The sequence below is a fragment of the Leguminivora glycinivorella genome, chromosome 17 (genome assembly GCF_023078275.1).
Source record: "Leguminivora glycinivorella isolate SPB_JAAS2020 chromosome 17, LegGlyc_1.1, whole genome shotgun sequence".
NCBI classification, from domain to species: Eukaryota; Metazoa; Arthropoda; class Insecta; order Lepidoptera; family Tortricidae; genus Leguminivora; species Leguminivora glycinivorella.
Genome location: NC_062987.1, coordinates 614,184 through 633,132, shown reverse-complemented (window position 1 = coordinate 633,132; position 18,949 = coordinate 614,184). Strand labels below are relative to the sequence as shown.

Sequence of the window (18,949 nt, the reverse complement as noted above, 5' to 3'; positions counted from 1 at the left end):
ATAAATAACAATTAATAAGCATTTAAATTTTATACAAGCCGATATATTATTATTTAAAAGAGAAATTTAATTCGAAAAATTGGCGCCTTGGTATATTTTTTTGTGTAAATCGCATTAAAATTGACTGTAAAGAACATTTTTTTCTTTGATTCAATATAACGTAAGCTCATACGATAATTAATTAGATTTAAGTCACTGTTTCTAAAGTTTCTTTGTTTCTAAAGTAGTCAAGAAAGCGTATTTTTGGCTGATTCAGTCAAAAATAATCTTTATTGTAGGTATGTTTTTTTTTTAAATATAAAATGTATATGGTAATGGATCAATGTCCGCGAGACATCGCCTTTGATTACTAAAGAGACCTATGTGATAGCGACATATTTTGCCACACAGCTGACAAAGGAAGCTTGCAACCAATTTCGACGTTTCGCTATGGTGTCTTCTTTCCCTTTTGTCAACAAGTGCCGCAAACCAGGTCTCATCATGAGTTCTGAAATTTAGTGCTAGGTAAAATTGTGTCGATTAATTTCAAAAGTGGGTAAATCCATTCTGCTATAAGGTTGATTATCTTTCGGATCATATATTATTATATTTTTTACATAATCAACCTTATATCAGAATGGATTTACCCACTTTTGAAGTTAAGCGACACAATTATTCTATTTCATGTAAACACTTGGAACAAATCGTTCGAGCAAACACTTATGTACAGACTATTATTCTATCTACTACTAGATTGCATCAATCAAAGCGAAGCCGCCAAATTGTAAACTGGCATGAGCCGTTAGACTTATATTGACCGGGATATAGACCGTGATTACTCTTTTAATTTTAATTGAGCTCCCGATATTTGGACGTAGACAACATACATGAATCGGACAAATCTCGCGCTCTGATTGGTCAATTTTACATTTGCACACGAACATGCGCGCGCACACACACACACACACACACACACACACACACACACACACACACACACACACACACACACACACACACACACACACACACACACACACACACACACACACACGCCTGCGCCCGTGTGCACTCTTGTTTGTTCGAGAGCGGACAATAATTTACATTCTTCTTTAATAATGGTGCAAAATGTAAGTATCATTATGCATAAATTTTATTGATTTCATATTATTAGTCCATTTCGGTTGTATTGGTACAAATATACAAGGTATTGTAAGCATAATAAATTTAATTTTAGTCATTTAAATAATAGTCTGCATGAAGTTTAACTTCCAAAATAATGCAAGTAGATAGCTCATTATGAAATAGAAAGTATTTATTTCAACCGGGTAAAGAAGAACAAAACTACGCAGGAAACGGATTATATCGTGTATAATGAATTTACAAGTTGACCGTGAACTCTGTAAAGAGTTCGGAACTTCGGGATGAGTTGTAAATTCATTATAAGTACGCGATATAATCCGTTTCCATAGTTTTATTACATGAAATTATCTATTACTATCGCGGTAACCGAAGACAACATTAAAGAAGAACTGAACAGTTTACATATTTGCAACTTATTTTTAAATATTTTAAAATTATTTCTAAAGTTACAGTTATTAAATCATACGTTTTTAAACTAACGTGCTCTATCTTATATGGAATAGATATGTTATATAAATATATATTATCAATAATATATACATATTTGACTAGCTTGGTCTTGTATCTTACTCCTCCTCTCGCTTCTTCCACTCAATATAATATTTATATATATATTTTTTTTTTCGTTTTTTTTTCCATTTAATATTTATTTATAAATAATACTTACAATATATATTGTTTAATAATATACATATGTATACAATTTATATTAATATTAGAAACTATAGCGTGGGTGATAAACTAGATAAGTACAATTTTTAAATATAGAAATACAAAAAAAAAACATAATATTAGCAGTCTTAGATATTACATATATTTCTTTTTATCAAATTTCACATCAACCAGCCGCTTGTTTTGAATATCACATTCATTTACACATTATATCTACCTCCATTTAAAATAATATGCTAACAGAGATTGACATATATAACGTCGTTGCTACGGCAACATAACTCGACGTTGAATAGTGATTGCTCACTTCATTGTCTGTCGGAGGCGAATCAGACGCTTCGTGACTAATTTTATTCGAGCAACGTAGCATTTCTGGTGATAATTCTCGTAACAGATTTTTATATTCAACTGTATCAACTTCATCATCAAATTCATCATTCTCATAATCATTTGTTGTCTGGTTTTTCGGTATATTCTTCTTCTCGCCAATTGCCATGTTGGATTTATCGTCCATGATGCAAGTTACGCTTTCGAGAGCTGCTTTTAAGCGTTTGCTTCGAGTTTCGTTGTTGAGGCCGAAAATCCAGCGGAGGCTGCAGTCGCAAGTCAGTTTGTTACCTGGGGACAAAATGTATACTTATAACTGACGTTTTGGAAACATAAACTACTGGAAATCTGTCACAGTTTCGTTTTCTTTCCGCCCCTTATTTGCCAAGAGTGGCACTGAAACTTGAGAAGTTTCATGTGCTCTGCTTACCCCTTCATGGGATACAGGCGTGATAGTATGTATGTATGTATGTAAACTACTGGAAATTACTCTCAGAACCTCAGGTTGTGTACCTGCTATTATAAAGCTTTTGAAAAATACTTATGATTGAAGGAATAGGCCACCGATAAAGATAACAATGTATAGAAATAGCTCTTTCTATATATTCCATGTCTGCCAATCTATTGTTGTCGCTTGAGAAGAAAAAATGTATAATAGTACATTACGATACAAGTGCGTAAAAAGGAAGTTCGAATCGAGTGGCGATAAATTAAAACACGACCGAAGGGAGTGTTTTAAATCGACACGAGTTACGAATTTCCTTTTCGCGCGTGTATCGTACGACGTTTTTCAGTACAGATGGCCCTCCGAAGTTTCGACCTGGCATATAATGAACCACTTCTCGCACTAGTGCGTAAAAAAAGCACCATCTGTAGGTACTGAAAATGTATTTATGTAAGTTAAGAATAACGTCGTACGATACACGTGCGAAAAGGAAATTCGTAACTCGTGTCGATATAACACTCCCTTCGGTCGTGTTTTAATTTGTCGCCACTCGTTTCGAACTTCCTTTTTTACGCACTTGTATCGTAATGTACTATTTCAGTACAGGTGTGTTTTTCCCGAACTCGTTCGTAAAGTACCACATTTCTTGCCAGATCAAAACTACAAAAGGGCCATATGTACTGAAAAATGTCGTACGATAGGTACAGGTGCGAAGTAGGAATTCCTAACTCCAGTCGATTTCACGATTGAAGGGAGTGTTTTAACTTACCGCCACTCGTTTCAAATTTCCTGTTTTCCGCACTTGTACAGAATATAATAGAATAAACTTTTAATCGTGAATATAGGCAAGACAAAATACACATAATAACAACAATGTAGTAGTAAGTATACACATAATATACGATAACAGTACCTATCATATGATTATTTTACAAATGTACATAGAATCCTAAAAAAAGTATTTATTATTCATATTTTTTCATGAATAACTATCGCGGAAACCGAAGACAATATTATGCATTTATATTTGTATGTCTTTCGTTTATCTCGGGACCATGATGGGGTCCCGGACATTTGGAAGGCGTGCGTGGGGCTGAAGCCAACAGCGCAGAGGCCCTTTAAGACAATTTAATCTAAAAGGTGATGTGACACCAACCGACGTTTATCCCTGTATTATGCATTTATTATTATTGTAGATTCCTAAGTGAGGAAGGGCATCATCAACAACCAATCAGCTCATCAAGAAACTATTACGTTTCAAAATAATAATTATTTTACACCAAAAACGTATTCACAGAAGAAAATAAAAGGTTTTCTAGAACAGAAAAGTAAATCCTAGTAGAGGGAACAAGTGCGGCTTTGAAAAGGTATTTTGTTTTTCGGCCTTTGCCGTAGTAGATATACCGTGAATACCAGAAATCATTTATTTGTTTCCTGCGTCTCTATCTGAATCTAAATAGGTATATAAAGGAAGAAACTGACAGACTGACATATCACTGAACACTTGAACAGCCGAAACCGCTGGTCCTAGAGCCTCAGAGGTCATACAAACATGAAACCTAAACACAATACATTCTTTTTCTTTGGGCAGTCGTGTAAAAAATAGGAAAGCAACCAGATCCCTTGTCTAATCATGAACATTTTGTTAAGAGACCTTCCTTAACTGACGGGACTGAAATCTTCTCGAGGCTGAGGCGTAGGGTTAGAGCCGGCGTAGCTTTATTTGACGTTCATATGCGCATTGTAATATGCCTACTTGAAAAATAAATATTTCATTTTCATTTTCAACTTTTAGATGACTGATGATAATAGCAATTAGAGTTAGCGAGCGCCAGAAGCGTTACTTGTCATTTTTATGAGGATTCCATTACACATATTCAGGATCAAAAGGTTCTTTGAAATGAACCTCAGTTAGGTATTACACAAGAAACAACACAATACACGGTGACATAAAATGTACATTGTACACATTCCTATTATTTGTTTTCGAAAAGTAAGATGTATATACACGATTTTATTTATTCCAGAGGAGCTCGATCGTATATAAAAATAAAACTATATTTTATAAATTTGTAGTTTAAAAACACTAAAATCAAGGGTGGACAGGCATCTTCTGTGCGAGCTCACTCCATCGTAGGCCACGTCTTTGGCTTTGGCTTGTCTGTGGTCAAGAGCAAGCCCATTCAAAATAATAAAATAAATAAAAAATAAAAACTGGAAAAACACGCTTTTATACATGAAAATAAAACCTGAACGTGTTTAAAGTTATGTGGCCTTTCTCTCAAGCGCGAACACGACTATGATACGATATTCCATCATAGAATGCCAGTGTCTATCTTCCGGCTTCATCATCAGACCTTGAAACCTAATCATGGTCAAAATTCACTACAAGACTTTTCTAAGAAACCCAAAAACAGCTATGATACGTTGTTCCATCATTTAGTTCCAGTTCATATCTTCCGGCTCCATCATCAGATCAGTTCAGCAGTACCATATTATTGTATCGCCCACTGTTGAGCATAGGCCTCTCTTCCAGTACGCCACTTGTCCCGGTCCTGAGCTAGTCTCATCCAGTTGTGACCCGCAATTTTCCGGATGTCGTCCACCCAACGAGCTAACGGATACCAAGCGCTTCTTACATCTGTGAGCGGCCACCATTCTGTTAAAATTTTAGTCCTGTGGGCGATAAAGGGCTGATATGATGATGATGATGATGATGATATTATTGTATTGTCATCAGAACTACATACAGCTGCCAATTTTCATTAGGCTACGATCCCTGAAAGATAGTTAAATTCGCTTCCTTAGATTCCATTACATAGTTACATACATACGCGACGACCTAATAAAAGCCTGTTAATTATATTATTTTTTATTAAGAGCCAGAGTATTGTCCCACTGTTGGGCAAAGGCTTCCCTCAAATTCCTCCACGTATCCCTATCCCCTGAAGTCTCCCACCAGTCCTCGTCAAAGGCGTCAAGCTCGTCACGCCATCTCTGGCGAGGTCTACCGCGACGCCTTACAATTTGTGGTACCCAACGTGTGGCTATCTTGGCCCACAGGGCATCCAGCATCCGGCAGACGTGTCCCGCCCAGTCCCATTTAAGCTTGGCAGCAATTGCAGCTACGTCCGTTATTCCCGTTCTGGAGCGCAGTATTGTATTTTTAATGCGATCGGTTAATTTCACGCTCAAAATACTACGCTCCATGGCCCGCTGACAAACCGTGAGTTTGGATTTTTGAGCTTTTGCCAAAGACCAAGTCTGTGCTCCGTAGGAAAGGATGGGGAGAATGCACATGTCCATGAGTTTTCTTTTTAACGATATTGGAAGGTTTCCCTTCATGTGCTCCTTCATAGACTTTGGGCTCCTCCAGGCGTTTTCGGTCCGTCTCGCGACTTCTGTATCTTGCCGTTCCTGGAAGGAAACTATTTGGCCCAGGTATATATACTCATGGACATATCCTATTTCTCGCCCATCCACTTCTACTTTTGTTGTTGCACTATTGGTCATGAGCTTAGTCTTTGACATGTTCATCATTAATCCAACCTCAAGGCTTGCCCTGCTTAGATCCTGCAGAATGTCGCAGAGGTCTGTAGCTGAAGAAGAGAAGAGGACGATGTCGTCGGCAAAACGCAGATTGGTTAACTGTTTTCCGCCGACGTCAATGCCCCTATGTTCCCACCCTGCCGCCAGCTTCCTGAAGACTTGCTCAAGGGTACTGGTGAATAATTTTGGTGACAAGGGATCGCCTTGCCTAACGCCCTTTCTTATATTAAAGGAGGGTCCGGGAGACTGCAGTTTTATACTGGCGGTGCTGGAGGTGTAGAATTGTAGATATTGCGAATAAGGTCAACGTAAGTGGAATCTATGCCCTGGTCTTGTAGTGCGGTAAATATGGATGTATGGGTTAAACTGTCGAAAGCTTTACTGAAATCTACAAAGTCGAAATAAAGGGGGAGTTTGAATTCGTGGTACTTTTCAATGATCTGTTAATTAATATAAAAATAAAGAAAACATTTTAATTAATAAAAATTAATTGAATAACAATAATTGAATCAATGGCTTATTATTCATAACTTACCCTCAAGAGAGATTAAGGCGTTATTCGACTTCATGCTCCCCAGAACACTTTGCATAGTCTCCTGTTTTAGAGTGTCCAAGTTGTTGTTCTGTAAGTCCAAAACGGTCAACTTCTCAAAATTATCCAAAACACCAGCGTCTAACGTTCGCAAGTTATTATCAGTCAAAGAAAGTTTCCTCAGTCGTGCCAATCCAGCGAAGCCCTTTTGCGATATAAATTGTATTTCGTTTTCGTCCAGCGAAAGTTCCTGAAGGGCCCAAAGTTTCGAAAACGCGAAGTCACCTATCATCGACAATTTGTTGTTCCTCATGTTAAGAGTAATCAAGTTGGAGAGACCTCGGAAGTCTTCCCTAGTCACTACAGTCAGCAAATTACTGTCCAGGTCTAATTTCACCAAATTGTTGAGATGCTTGAAGCACCCTTCATGAAGAATAGTTATATTGTTATCTGATAAGGTCAGCCGGCGCAAGTTCGGGAGCATGTAGAAAACGTCACGTTCCAACTCTGAAATCCGATTCTGGACCAAACTAACATTTACCAACAGTATCATGTTCGAGAATGACTTTCTTTCCAATTTTGTTATTTTGTTTTTCGGTAGCGATATCTCTCTTAGTGTCGACGAGTTTGTAAAAACAAAAGGAGGTATGTGTGATATGTTTGCGTACTGGATGCGAAAGTACTGGAGGTTTTCTAGTCGAATTATGATTTTTGCGGGTATGTAAGTGACTTTGCTGTCAGCTCTAACACTGAACCCAAGTATCTCTAATTTAGGTTGAGACAAAAAGTTTGTCCAAAACGGGTCGTCTTCGGTGATGTCGCCATTAAAAATCCAGCAATCCGCCTTCATAGCCATTTTATATTCTATGCTATCGCAATAGCAATGTATCCTGGCGCTCCGGTCCTCGATGTTACAAACATTGACGAATGGTGTCTTAACAGCTTTTTCGTATTTCCATCTGCGCCGTTCACTGTGCCGGTTCCCTACAACGCTGATTTCAATTGTTGCGAAAACAATAATTAGGATTAGATATTTAGAGTCCATCTTCTTTCACATCGGGCGATGTCTATCTGAAACAAAGAAAAGGCGTTTAAGCGGCTACGGGAGCGAAAATGCTAAAATGGAAAGGGAATTGGGGACTCTTTCAATTTGGGAATTTTAGTTACATATAAATACTAGTAATTATTAACTAGATTTATCAAAAAAAATTGTCCCTACAGAACAACTTAGTTAAAATATATTGCGAAAAAATCTTTAAAATCGAGGTTCCGCTCTCGACTGTTTCCTCGTTCAAAACTTAATCAATCGTAACGAAATTTGAGAATCTGAATAACAATGAAATAATCTGTGTCGGACCGTTTAGTTTTTTTGGCTAATTTTTACCAATTTTGAATACCACACCTTTTTTGCGCCAATATCAATAAAGCCGTTTTTGGAAATTTTTGATGGGCTAAAGCGTCTTTAAAGATGAGAATATCAAAAAAATCAAAACGGTCCGACACAGATAAAAATTATAATAATCTGTGTTGAAAAAATCATTGCTCTATCGTCAAAAACCAGGGAGGAAATAGTCGAGAGCGTTTGTATGGAGAATTGACCCCTACCGTATCGTCTTCATGAGAGTTGCCTTTGTTATTTTCTTATCTTTCGCTTTATGTCGCGCATTAGCAAAGTTGCTGATAAGGTTGTATTGGAGTCGGACGTTAAGGTGCCATTAGAGCGACAGGATCTGACACTTTTTGCGAAAAAGACGCTAAGTTGAGTTTTGTTCTCGGAACAAAGAAATAGTATAAAGTGAGTCCCATTACGTGGTAGTTAAGTTACGAGTTCGTATTCGAGCGTAGAATTTTAAAATGACGCTTTCAAGTTTATACCCTGGAACGACTTAGCGCCGACGGAAGTGTAAACTCCGACAGTGCTTTTCTGCGAAACTTCTGAATCACCGATTGAGGATAGTGCGAAGTGTTTTAACTCTTGTTCGGCTAACAATGGCAGTTGTTGTTTGGTATAAGTGAAACTAAATAAAATATTTGTATTTATAGGAAACTAGCTTTTACCCGCGGCTTCGCCCGCGTAATAAAAGTATTCTTATTGAAACGTTTACAAAAAATAAGATTTTCATTTGGATCCGTAGGTTTCTTTGTAGGTACATCTGTCCGCGATTATTTCGATTAAGGTAAAGCGGGGCAATTCTCGACTGGGGGGGGGGGGGGGCATTGTAACTGATCTATTTGCTGTACGGTCAGCCAAGAAAGAGGTTTACCACTTTTCGACTCTATTGATTGAAAAGTGGTCAACCACTTTTTTGGCTGACTGTACCTTACACATATTACTATTGTTTTAAATGAAATTCTTGCAATGATTGTAGAATTGTTACACAGCGACCACAGCTTAGGTAGTAGGTACGAATATGTATGTATTTTACCTGTATAAATATTTATACTGGGGAAACTTCATACAACCCACATAGCCAGTATCTCGACGCTATGGTCGGTAGGGTAAAAAGTACTTCCTTGCATTATCGCTTACAATTTTTTCCATTTTGCTTATACTTACTGCAAACGTAAACATATAAAAGGCAGGCAAACAACGATCTTCTTACAGCACATTGAATGTAATAGTTATTAAGGATGCAGGATACTCGCCAATGCCTACTTAATCCCTTTCCACTGAGCCGCCTGCATTTTACACTGCCTAGATATCGATTGCCGACCGATTATTCCGACCCCAATCCCTATTCGTATCCCCGTCCCTATCTCTATCCTTGTCCCCGTCCCCGTCCCCGTCCCGTCCCGTCCCTGTCCCCGTCCCTCCCCTATCCCTATCCCCGTCCCCGTTCCCTATTCCTATCCCTATTTCTATCCCTATCCCTATCTATCCCTATCTCTATCCCCATCCCCATCCCCACCCCACCCCTTCCCTATCCCTATCCCTACCCCTACCCCTACCCCTACCCCTACCCCTATCCCTATCCCGATCCCTATCCCTTCCCTATCCCTTCCCTATCCCTATCCCTATCCCTATCCCTATCCCTATCCCTATCCCTATCCCTATCCCTATCCCTATCCCTATCCCTATCCCTATTTTTTTTTTTTTTTTTTTTTTATTTCAAAACAAATTACACAGTATTACAGTGAGACACTAAGGCACTGTGCAATGCATAAAACATCATACTATATTGTTAATACTTAGTGTAATAACGTTAACATAATAAACTTAATAACTAACTGAAGACACTCGATCATCCATCGCTTCGCATAACCTCAGACATTCATCACATAAGACCTTCCATCTACTGGCAAAAACGTCACAGTCAGGTGCTGATTTGAGAAGCGCATTAAGGTACTTCAAAACGCGAACTAAGGGCGAGTTCCTGTACGCTACAGTGCGCGCTTTGGGAACTGCTAGCAAGTCACGAGTACGCGGCCTAAAATTGAATAGCGTTTTAGACTGAGGGGTACCAGAAGACGTACCAGTTGCGAGACCAGCTGCGGACAGTCTGAATCTCCACGTATTATTCGGCATGCCCCGGTCACAAGAGCATAATTACGCCTCACTTCCAGGGAGTTAAAACCTAGAGTGCCGAGCAGAAATTTTGTCGGGTAAAGGAAAGGATAAAGCCCATAAATTTTCTTATATAAAAATCTCAAAAAAGCCTTTTGGATTTTCTCCAGAAGCAAGATGTACGTGACCTCGTGGGGGTTCCACACTACAGACGCTGCCTCCAGTTTGCTCCTAACCAGAGCAGTGTAAATAAGTTTTATCACGACGGGATTATCAAATTCCCTGGCGTTACGGATGACAAAACCCAATCTCCGATAGCAGTCGGTAGCTAAGGCTTTTATGTGAGCATGAAAATTGAGGTTTTGGTCAAAAGTGACACCCAGGTCCTTTACAGTATCAACACGTTTCAATAGATCCGTTCCAAGCCGGTAAGTGAAAGATAAGGGGCTACGTGCTCGACTAAAGGACATCACAGAGCACTTCTCAGGGTGAAATAGCAGCCTATTAGTGATACTCCATTCATAGATCCGATTAATATCGTCTTGGAGAGACTCGAAGTCAGATAGTTGCTGCAGGCCATAAAAAAGTTTTAGGTCATCAGCGTAAAGGAGACATTGGGCATTTCTAACGACTGAGGACAAGTCATTGATCATGACGCCGAACAGTAGAGGGCCTAGAATTGAACCCTGGCTCACTCCGGAGCGAGTGAGATAGGGGTCAGAAACGAAGCATCCGTGCTGCACATATTGTTGCCTGTCGCGTAGATAACTGGCAAAAAACTTAAGTAGTTTAGGAGAAAAACCAATGATACATAACTTTCTCAGTAGTATGTCGTTATCTACGCGATCAAAGGCTTTCCTAAAATCGAAATACAGCACGTCAACCTGTATACCCCCATCTAAATGCTCAGACACAGAGTCAACCAGGGTTAAAAGGTTTGTCTCAACTGACCGCCTAGGCCTAAAGCCATGTTGTGAGTCACAGAGATATGGCTTTATTTGAGAGTGTACAAGATTGTTTACGATTGATTCGAATAATTTAGCAATCGAGGACAGAATCGCAATTGGACGATAATTTTCAACCTTGGCCGTATCGCCCGATTTAGGGATCGGCCGAACCCGTGTTAATTTCCACTGGTTCGGATACTCCCCAGTGCGCAGAGCAAGATTAAAAATATGAGATAGCGGCTGTACTAGCCAATCTTTGCAACCCTTGAGTATATAATCCCTATCCCTATCCCTATCCCTATCCCTATCCCTATCCCTATCCCTATCCCTATCCCTGACCCTATCCCGTTCCCGTTCCCGTCCCCGTCCCCGTCCCCGTCCCCGTCCCTGTCCCTGTCCCTGTCCCTGTCAAATTATCATGCTAGGAGGTGAGCTTTGAAAAATCCTTTCTTAGTGCTCCTCTAAGGAACTTCCGTGTCAATTTGAAATCTCTTGAACCAGAAGTAAAGATAAAAACTAAACCTATACTTATGGCTATTTTGGATATTTTAACCCCATTGCACAACAACAGGGGAGAAAATTTCTTTTGCACCTCATTAGATTTTAATATCCATAAATATAACCATAAAAACGATACCCATATTGTGTTTTTAACTTTACCCCTTTGCACCCCTTTAGGGGTCAAATTTTCAAAAAAACCTGAAACATGTATTTAGTCATATGTCTTTAGGAATCCTCCTGTGAAGTTTCGAATAAAATAGTCAAACTAATCTTGTTTCCCCATACAAACTTTGAACCCCCCATTTCACCCTTTTAAAAGGAGAATTTTGCAAAATCCTTTCTTAGTGCTCCTCTACGCCATATAAGGAACCTATGTGCCAAATTTGAAATCTCTAGGACCAGCGGTTTCGGCTGTGTGTTGATATGTCAGTTAGTCAGTCAGTCAGTTTCTTCTTTTATATATTTTTTGATATTTAAACCCCATTGCACTACAACAGGGGAGAAGGTATTTCACTTCCGCCTCGTTAGATTTTAAAAGCGTTGTATTTATCGTGATCAGCGACCCGATTAGTCATAAAAACTATACCCATATTGTTTTTTTGACTTTATCACCCCTTTTCACCCTTTTAGGGGTTAAATTTTCAAAAAACCTGAAACACGTCTTTAGTCATATGTTTTTAGGATCTCTCCTGTGAAGTTTCGAATAAAACAGTGAAACTAACATTGTTTCCCCATACAAACTTTGAATCCCCATTTGACCCCCTTAGGAGGCGAATTTTGAAAAATCCTTTCTTAGTGCTCCTCTACACTATATAAGGAACCTACGTGCCAAATTTGACATCTCTAGGACCAGCGGTTTCGGCTGTGCGTTGATATGTCAGTCCGTCAGTCAATATCTTCTTTTATATATTTTTTTGATATTTAAACCCCATTGCACCGCAACAGGGGAGAAGGTATTTCACTTCCGCCTCGTTAGATTTTAAAAACGTTGTATTTATCATGATCAGCGACCCGATAAACCATAAAAACGATACCCATATTGATATTTTGACTTTATCACCCCCTTTTCACCCTTTTAGGGGTTACATTTTCAAAAAACCTGAAACACGTATTCAGTCATATGTCTTAAGGAATCTTCCTGTGAAGTTTCGAATAAAATAGTCAAACTAATCTTGTTTCCCCATACAAACTTTGAACCCCCATTTGACCCCCTTAGGAGGTGAATTTTGGAAAATCCGTTCTTAGTGCTCCTCTACACTATATAAGGAACCTACGTGCCAAATTTGAAAGCTCTAGGACCAGCGGTTTCGGCTGTGCGTTGATATGTCAGTCAGTCAGTCAGTCAGTCAGTCAGTCAGTCAGCTTCTTCTTTTATATATTTAGAAGATGGTAGGGCTGACAAAAACATGTTCAAAGTAAATCGTTGTATTTAATTATGTATATACATACATAATAAGGTGCATTAGGGTAATCCCGAAAGTCGCATAAAAATCGCCATTATTTCCATCATATCGAGATTCCCCTTTCGAAATTACCAGAGAATTTCTGTCATTCGGGATTACCCGAATGCACCTTACTAATTATAAGAAATAGGTTCATGACTACCCCGAACATCTATCACGGTGAAATTGAATCGGTAATCAGGAGTTGAAAAATATTAATAAAAATAAATAAATAAAATAAAATGCGTTTATTTCAGACTAACATGTGTCCATAGTTTGTTAGTAACAATAACAAGACATCTTAAATAACTATATTAGTACCTAATCCTAAATGAAGTGAGGACCAATGTCTGATTATGCCACTGTCCCACCTCTCAGCCACTACGCTCAGGAGGCTGTGGCGGCTGTCGCGGACTCTGCGGAGCACTGCGGCGCAGCGCTTGCGCAGCGTCGCGTGAAAACCATCTACGTGCGCGTCCGCGAACATGCCGGATGCACTGCAGTGCCGCGGCAGCCGCAACAGCACCCTGAACGCATCATTATATTGAACCCGCAATGTATTTAGCGAGTGTTGCGTAAAGTTTGTCCACAAGCTGCAGGTATACAGCGATGTACAGTACGCACGGAATAGGGTAATCTTAACTTGCGCTGTACACCGACTGAACCTGCGAGCTATCATTAAGAGCCCTTCGCTCCCTCTCGATATCAGAATCATCACGCAAATCATCGGTAACCAAGTGCTCAAGGTATTTAAATGAATTTACTCTCCTGAGCTGCTCACCGTTCAAGAGAATCGGCGGGACATGAGACGGGCACTTGGTTCCCGCCTTGAAAACCATATACTTACTTTTCGATACATTATATTTTAAGCTATTAGCAGGGGGAAATTAGCTAAAATTACGGCATAATTAATGGAAGGTTTTTTTAAATTGAAATATGTACGTTATAGACCGAAGTTATTTTTCATCAACCCTCCCCACTCCTCCCTCCTCTGCGTCACCCCTCTACCCTCCCTTAAAGTGCTGAAAATGCGGTTTTTCTCGATTTCTGACAAAACTGTTGAAGATACAGAAAAAATGCGTAGGAACGAAGTAATCCTTAATAAATTTACTACAAATCATTCATTAACACTTTGGTTCTAGCACTTATAGTTTACGCGTGATCCGTCACGAAAGTTGGTCCTTTGCTGCAATCTTCTTTAGTGAATGTTAGGTTTTCGCCCAAAATGCATAAGAAATCGTCGAAATTTGTTTGATATAACTAAAATATTGTAACTCATGACTAAAATAAAATTAAGGGGGAAAAATCACTACCATGGGTGGAATTTCCAATATGTCTTGGAATTCCAGTAACTATTTAAGACGTAATATTTTCACGGTAGTAGTCGCTAGGAGTACCATTGATCTATATAGTGTATCTATGACTGGGGATGAGCTTTTGGTAGCTGTTGGTCTCTACCAACAGCTACCCTGGAGTATCAATCCAGTAGCCGTGAGTTCAAGTCCCACCCATGGTAGTGATTTTTCCCCCGGAAATTCATTTTCAGTTTATAATATTTTAGTAATATCAAACAGCTCTAAAGCTAATGAAAAATAATAAAGCTCCCGGACCAGACGAAATACCCGTCGAGGTCTGGAAAAGTATGGGTAATGATGGGATTTCGTGGTTGCAAGACTTATACAATAGGCTGATTCTAGGACAGTCTATACCAGATTCATGGCGCAAAAGTCATCTTATACCCTTTTACAAAGGGAAAGGTGACGTACGAGAGTGCGAAAACTACAGAGCTATCAAACTGATGTCTCACAGTCTGAAGATCTGGGAGAGGATTCTTAACAACAGATTGAGCAATATAATAGAGCTCACGCCTAATCAGTGTGGTTTCGTAGCTGGCAAAAGTACATCTGATGCTATACAGGCCATTAGGATTCTAATCGAGAAAGCAAAGAGAAATAAGACAAATTTGCACATGGTTTTCATCGATTTGGAAAAAGCCTTTGACCATATCCCCCGAGATCTAATATGGGAAGCGCTTAGATCACAGCTTGTTCCGGAACCCTACATTGACTTAATCAGGGACATGTATAGAGATGTTTCAACTCAAATAGTCTGTCCTGCAGGAGTTACCAAAGGCTTCGCATTGAGAACTGGGGTGCATCAAGGGTCCACTCTTAGCCCACTATTGTTTAACGTAACCATGGATTACCTTACGAGGAAGCATCAGCAGCCGGTACCGTGGAATATTTTGTATGCGGATGATGTTGCCCTGATATCGGAATCAGCCGAAGACCTGCAAAACGTATTCAATCTCTGGGCAGATGCTCTAGAAACAAATGGCCTTAAAATTAACCGAAAAAAGACAGAGCATATGTCCTGCATATTTGATGATTCTACAAATCCAAATGATGTCAAGATAACCATCGATAATACCATTCTGCCCACTGTAGAACAATTTAAATATCTTGGGTCTGTTATAAGCAACGATGGGAGGATTGACGCTGATCTCACACAGAGGACTAACACTGGATGGCTTAAATGGCGTGAACTTACTGGCGTAATGTGTGATAAACGCATGCCCATAAGAGTGAAGGGTAACATCTACAAAGCAGCCATAAGACCGGCAGTACTTTATGGGTCAGAATGCTGGGCCACAAACAAATGTCACCTAAACAAACTTCACACCACGGAGATGCGTATGTTGCGTTGGTCTGCAGGCGTCACTCTGTTAGATAGGATTCGAAACCAGTATATCAGGGGCAGTTTCAAGGTTGCACCGATAACAGACAAGCTTGTCGAGAAGCGCCTACGGTGGTACGGGCATGTTCAAAGACGACCTCCTGATCATATTGTCAATGTAGCCTTAGCGATGCCTACGACGACGCGAGGAAGCGGGAGACCACCTACCACTTGGTTGACGACGGTGGGGAAAAACCTGATAGAGCAAGGGATAGACGACGCAAACCTGCCACTAAACCGTGCACTATGGAAGAAGAGAACAGGGAAGGCCGACCCCAAGTAAATGGGACAAGGTCTGGGAAGAAGAAGAAGTAATATCAAACAGATTTCGTAAGCAATTTGGGAGAAAACTTAACATTCACTAAAGAAAATTGCAGTAAAGGACCAACTTTCGTGATGGATCACGCGAAACCTATAAGTGCTAGAACCAAAGTGTCAATGAACGATTTGTAGTAAATTTATCAAGGATTACTTTTTTTCTACACGCTTTTTCTGTATCTACAACGGTTTTCGGCTGTCCAAAATCAAAGCCTAGCAAGTGCATTTACCGAAATTTTACAGGAGAGGCAAACAAAGATTTTGTTAAAAAAAATTAGTACCTAAGACCTTTTTCTCACAAGACTTGGTTTTATATAAAGAAGTATAACTTGCTTTACAAGCCAAACTGTTGAAACTAAATGTATGTGTCTATTTAGAACTTTTATGTGCCTTACTAACAATTAATTACAAAAAAATAATAGTATTGTTTCGTCAATTACAAAACAAAAAGCTAGCAAGTGGTCTTACTAAGTATTTTAAATGGTTAATTTTCGCATTATCCCGGCATTTGCCACGGCTCATAAGAGCCTGAGGTCCACTTTGACAACTAATCGCAAGATTTGGCGTAGGAACTAGTTTTTACAAATGCGGCTGCCATCTTACCTTCCAACCCGAAGGGTAAGTAGGCCTTATTGGACTTAGTCCGGTTTCCTCACGTTTTTTCCTTCACCGAAAAGGGACTAGCAAATATCAAAATTTCGTTTCGTGTCTGATCACATTATAATATTTGTTTGATGGGATCATAATAACAAAAGGCAACATTATTAGACAATTAATTAAATTTTATGCATAAAACAAAAATCAGTCATCGGGTAAACAATAGGCTACTTGACCCTTTTTATAGTTTATCTTATAGCATTACTTACTATCCAATTAACGGAAAAAAATATCACTTTATTTTATTATGGCTTATAAACCGCAAAAAAATATTTAAAAAAAATACGTTTACGTAATATTTCACGCACATACGCAAGAGCGATAGAGATAGATATCTACGAGCGTTTCGTTTCGTGAGCGTCAGATGAAAATATTTGATCTTTATTTTTTATCACAAACCTTTATTTTTTATGCCAATGGACCTCCAGAAGACCTGATCACCCTTAGCGACGAGGTCATCAAATGGCTGCTTTACCTTCATTTTTAACCCCCGACGCAAAAACGACGGGGTGATATAAGTTTGACGTGTCTGTCTGTGTGTGTGTCTGTCTGTCTGTTTATCTGTCTGTCTGTGTGTGTGTCTGTCTGTGGCATCGTAGCTACCGAACGGATGAACCGATTTAGATTTAGTTTTTTTTGTCTGAAAGCTGAGTTAATCGGGAATGTTCTTAATAGCCATGTTTCATGAAAATCGGTCTACTATGTCGCGGTCGGTGGGTTTTCAAAATTTTAATTTTTAACTTGTAAATGTTTCTGTTCTTTGCCATACGACTAAATAAATAAAGTCGTTGCACGTGCGAACGAATGCTCGCTCAGAACTGTTTAGAACACTAAGTGAAAACGCAGCTTTACTGTACAACAGGACCTTTATACACGTGTTATATAATTATGTTCTCAATATAATATGCGCACCGTCTAAAGGCGAGTTTGGTGGTATTATATATCGCCCTGACTGATAGAAGTTTATAAGCTATTGTAGTAATTAAGTTACCAAATAATCTGACACGTCTGGCTTTGTCTAGTTACATAACGTGTTTTCATTGATTTCCGTTGAGGGAAGGTTGTTTTGGTCAGTTAAGGTTCAAATTACCCTCCTGCCTCTTTTTACTCGATTTGGCGTATAGGAGTACTTATACATGTGTTTTTCAAGCTTTTATTTCGGATTTACCCAGGGGTCGCCTTATGATAATGTACCTACTTAATAAAAATCCACATATTAAAGGCTTAGTCTTTAACCTTTAAAAAAACGCAAATAATGCACATAAACTTAGATGGAAGACCTCCTAGGCCTTTATCAATCCACGTTGATGACACACGTGCTTCGTTGAAATTCACCGAACGGACCTGAACGCAAATGTACATATTTTAGAAACGTTATATCCGAATAACAAAAGAACTTAATTTTGTTTGTTTGAGAACCACTGGCTATTACTTAGAGAAAACAAGGTCGGGTAATTCCGGTACACTTTGTGACACGGAATTCCCCACTTCGGGTAAATCTGAAAATGTAATAAAATTCAAGCTAGAATAGTTTAAGCCGATTTAAAATGGCTAAAAAACGAAAATCTCTCAAACACAAACGCAGTCAATTCATTTACTCACCAAAGTACAGAGTTAGCGATGGTCGTCTAATTCCGAATGACAAAAAAGCGGGAATTTTTCACTCGCTCACTAATCTGATGCGCCACAAGCGTAGTTTCGCCGCTAGCGTCTCGAGCCAACTTACGCTGGGAGGGAGATACTTGAACGTCATAGGGTGCGTTGCCAGAGCAAATTATGTAGCCGCGTTACGTCATGCTCCATGGCAGCGCCACCTTAGCTTTGGTGAACATAAACATATGGGAAAATATCTATATAAAGTCTATAAAATTCTAGACTAGTTAAAAAAATATCTATGTTTCTAGTTTCGTCGTGAGCTCTTATACATTGTGGCGCTGCTGTAGAGCATACTCCACAGCAGCGCCACCATAAAATATCAATTACTGCATATGGTACAGGCACGTATATGGCTTCAAATAATTCTATAACAATTATATATTGACCTAGCTTACAAAATCCCTACTTTTATTTTGCATATAGGAAAATACGATGCCACAAATCTTTTATAACAAATAATTATCGCAGCGCCTTAATAAAAAATCAAGGAAAACACACTAACAATTTTGCCGAGATTTTCAATAAGGCGCTGCGATAATT

General features: G+C 39.1%; 1 protein-coding gene across 1 annotated transcript in view; it reads right to left on the bottom strand.

The window, feature by feature from the left end:
* Nucleotides 1-1,961: 1,961 nt before the first annotated feature.
* LOC125235556 (connectin-like) overlaps nt 1,962-18,949 on the bottom strand; it is a 41,179-nt gene continuing 24,191 nt past the window's right edge. Inside the window, exons 2-3 of the mRNA XM_048142154.1 lie at nt 6,651-7,714; nt 1,962-2,412 (exon numbers count right to left, since the gene is read on the bottom strand). Coding sequence (XP_047998111.1) covers nt 2,018-2,412; nt 6,651-7,692 — 1,437 coding nt within the window. The 5' untranslated portion in view covers nt 7,693-7,714 and the 3' untranslated portion in view covers nt 1,962-2,017. The remainder of the gene's footprint in view (nt 2,413-6,650; nt 7,715-18,949) is intronic.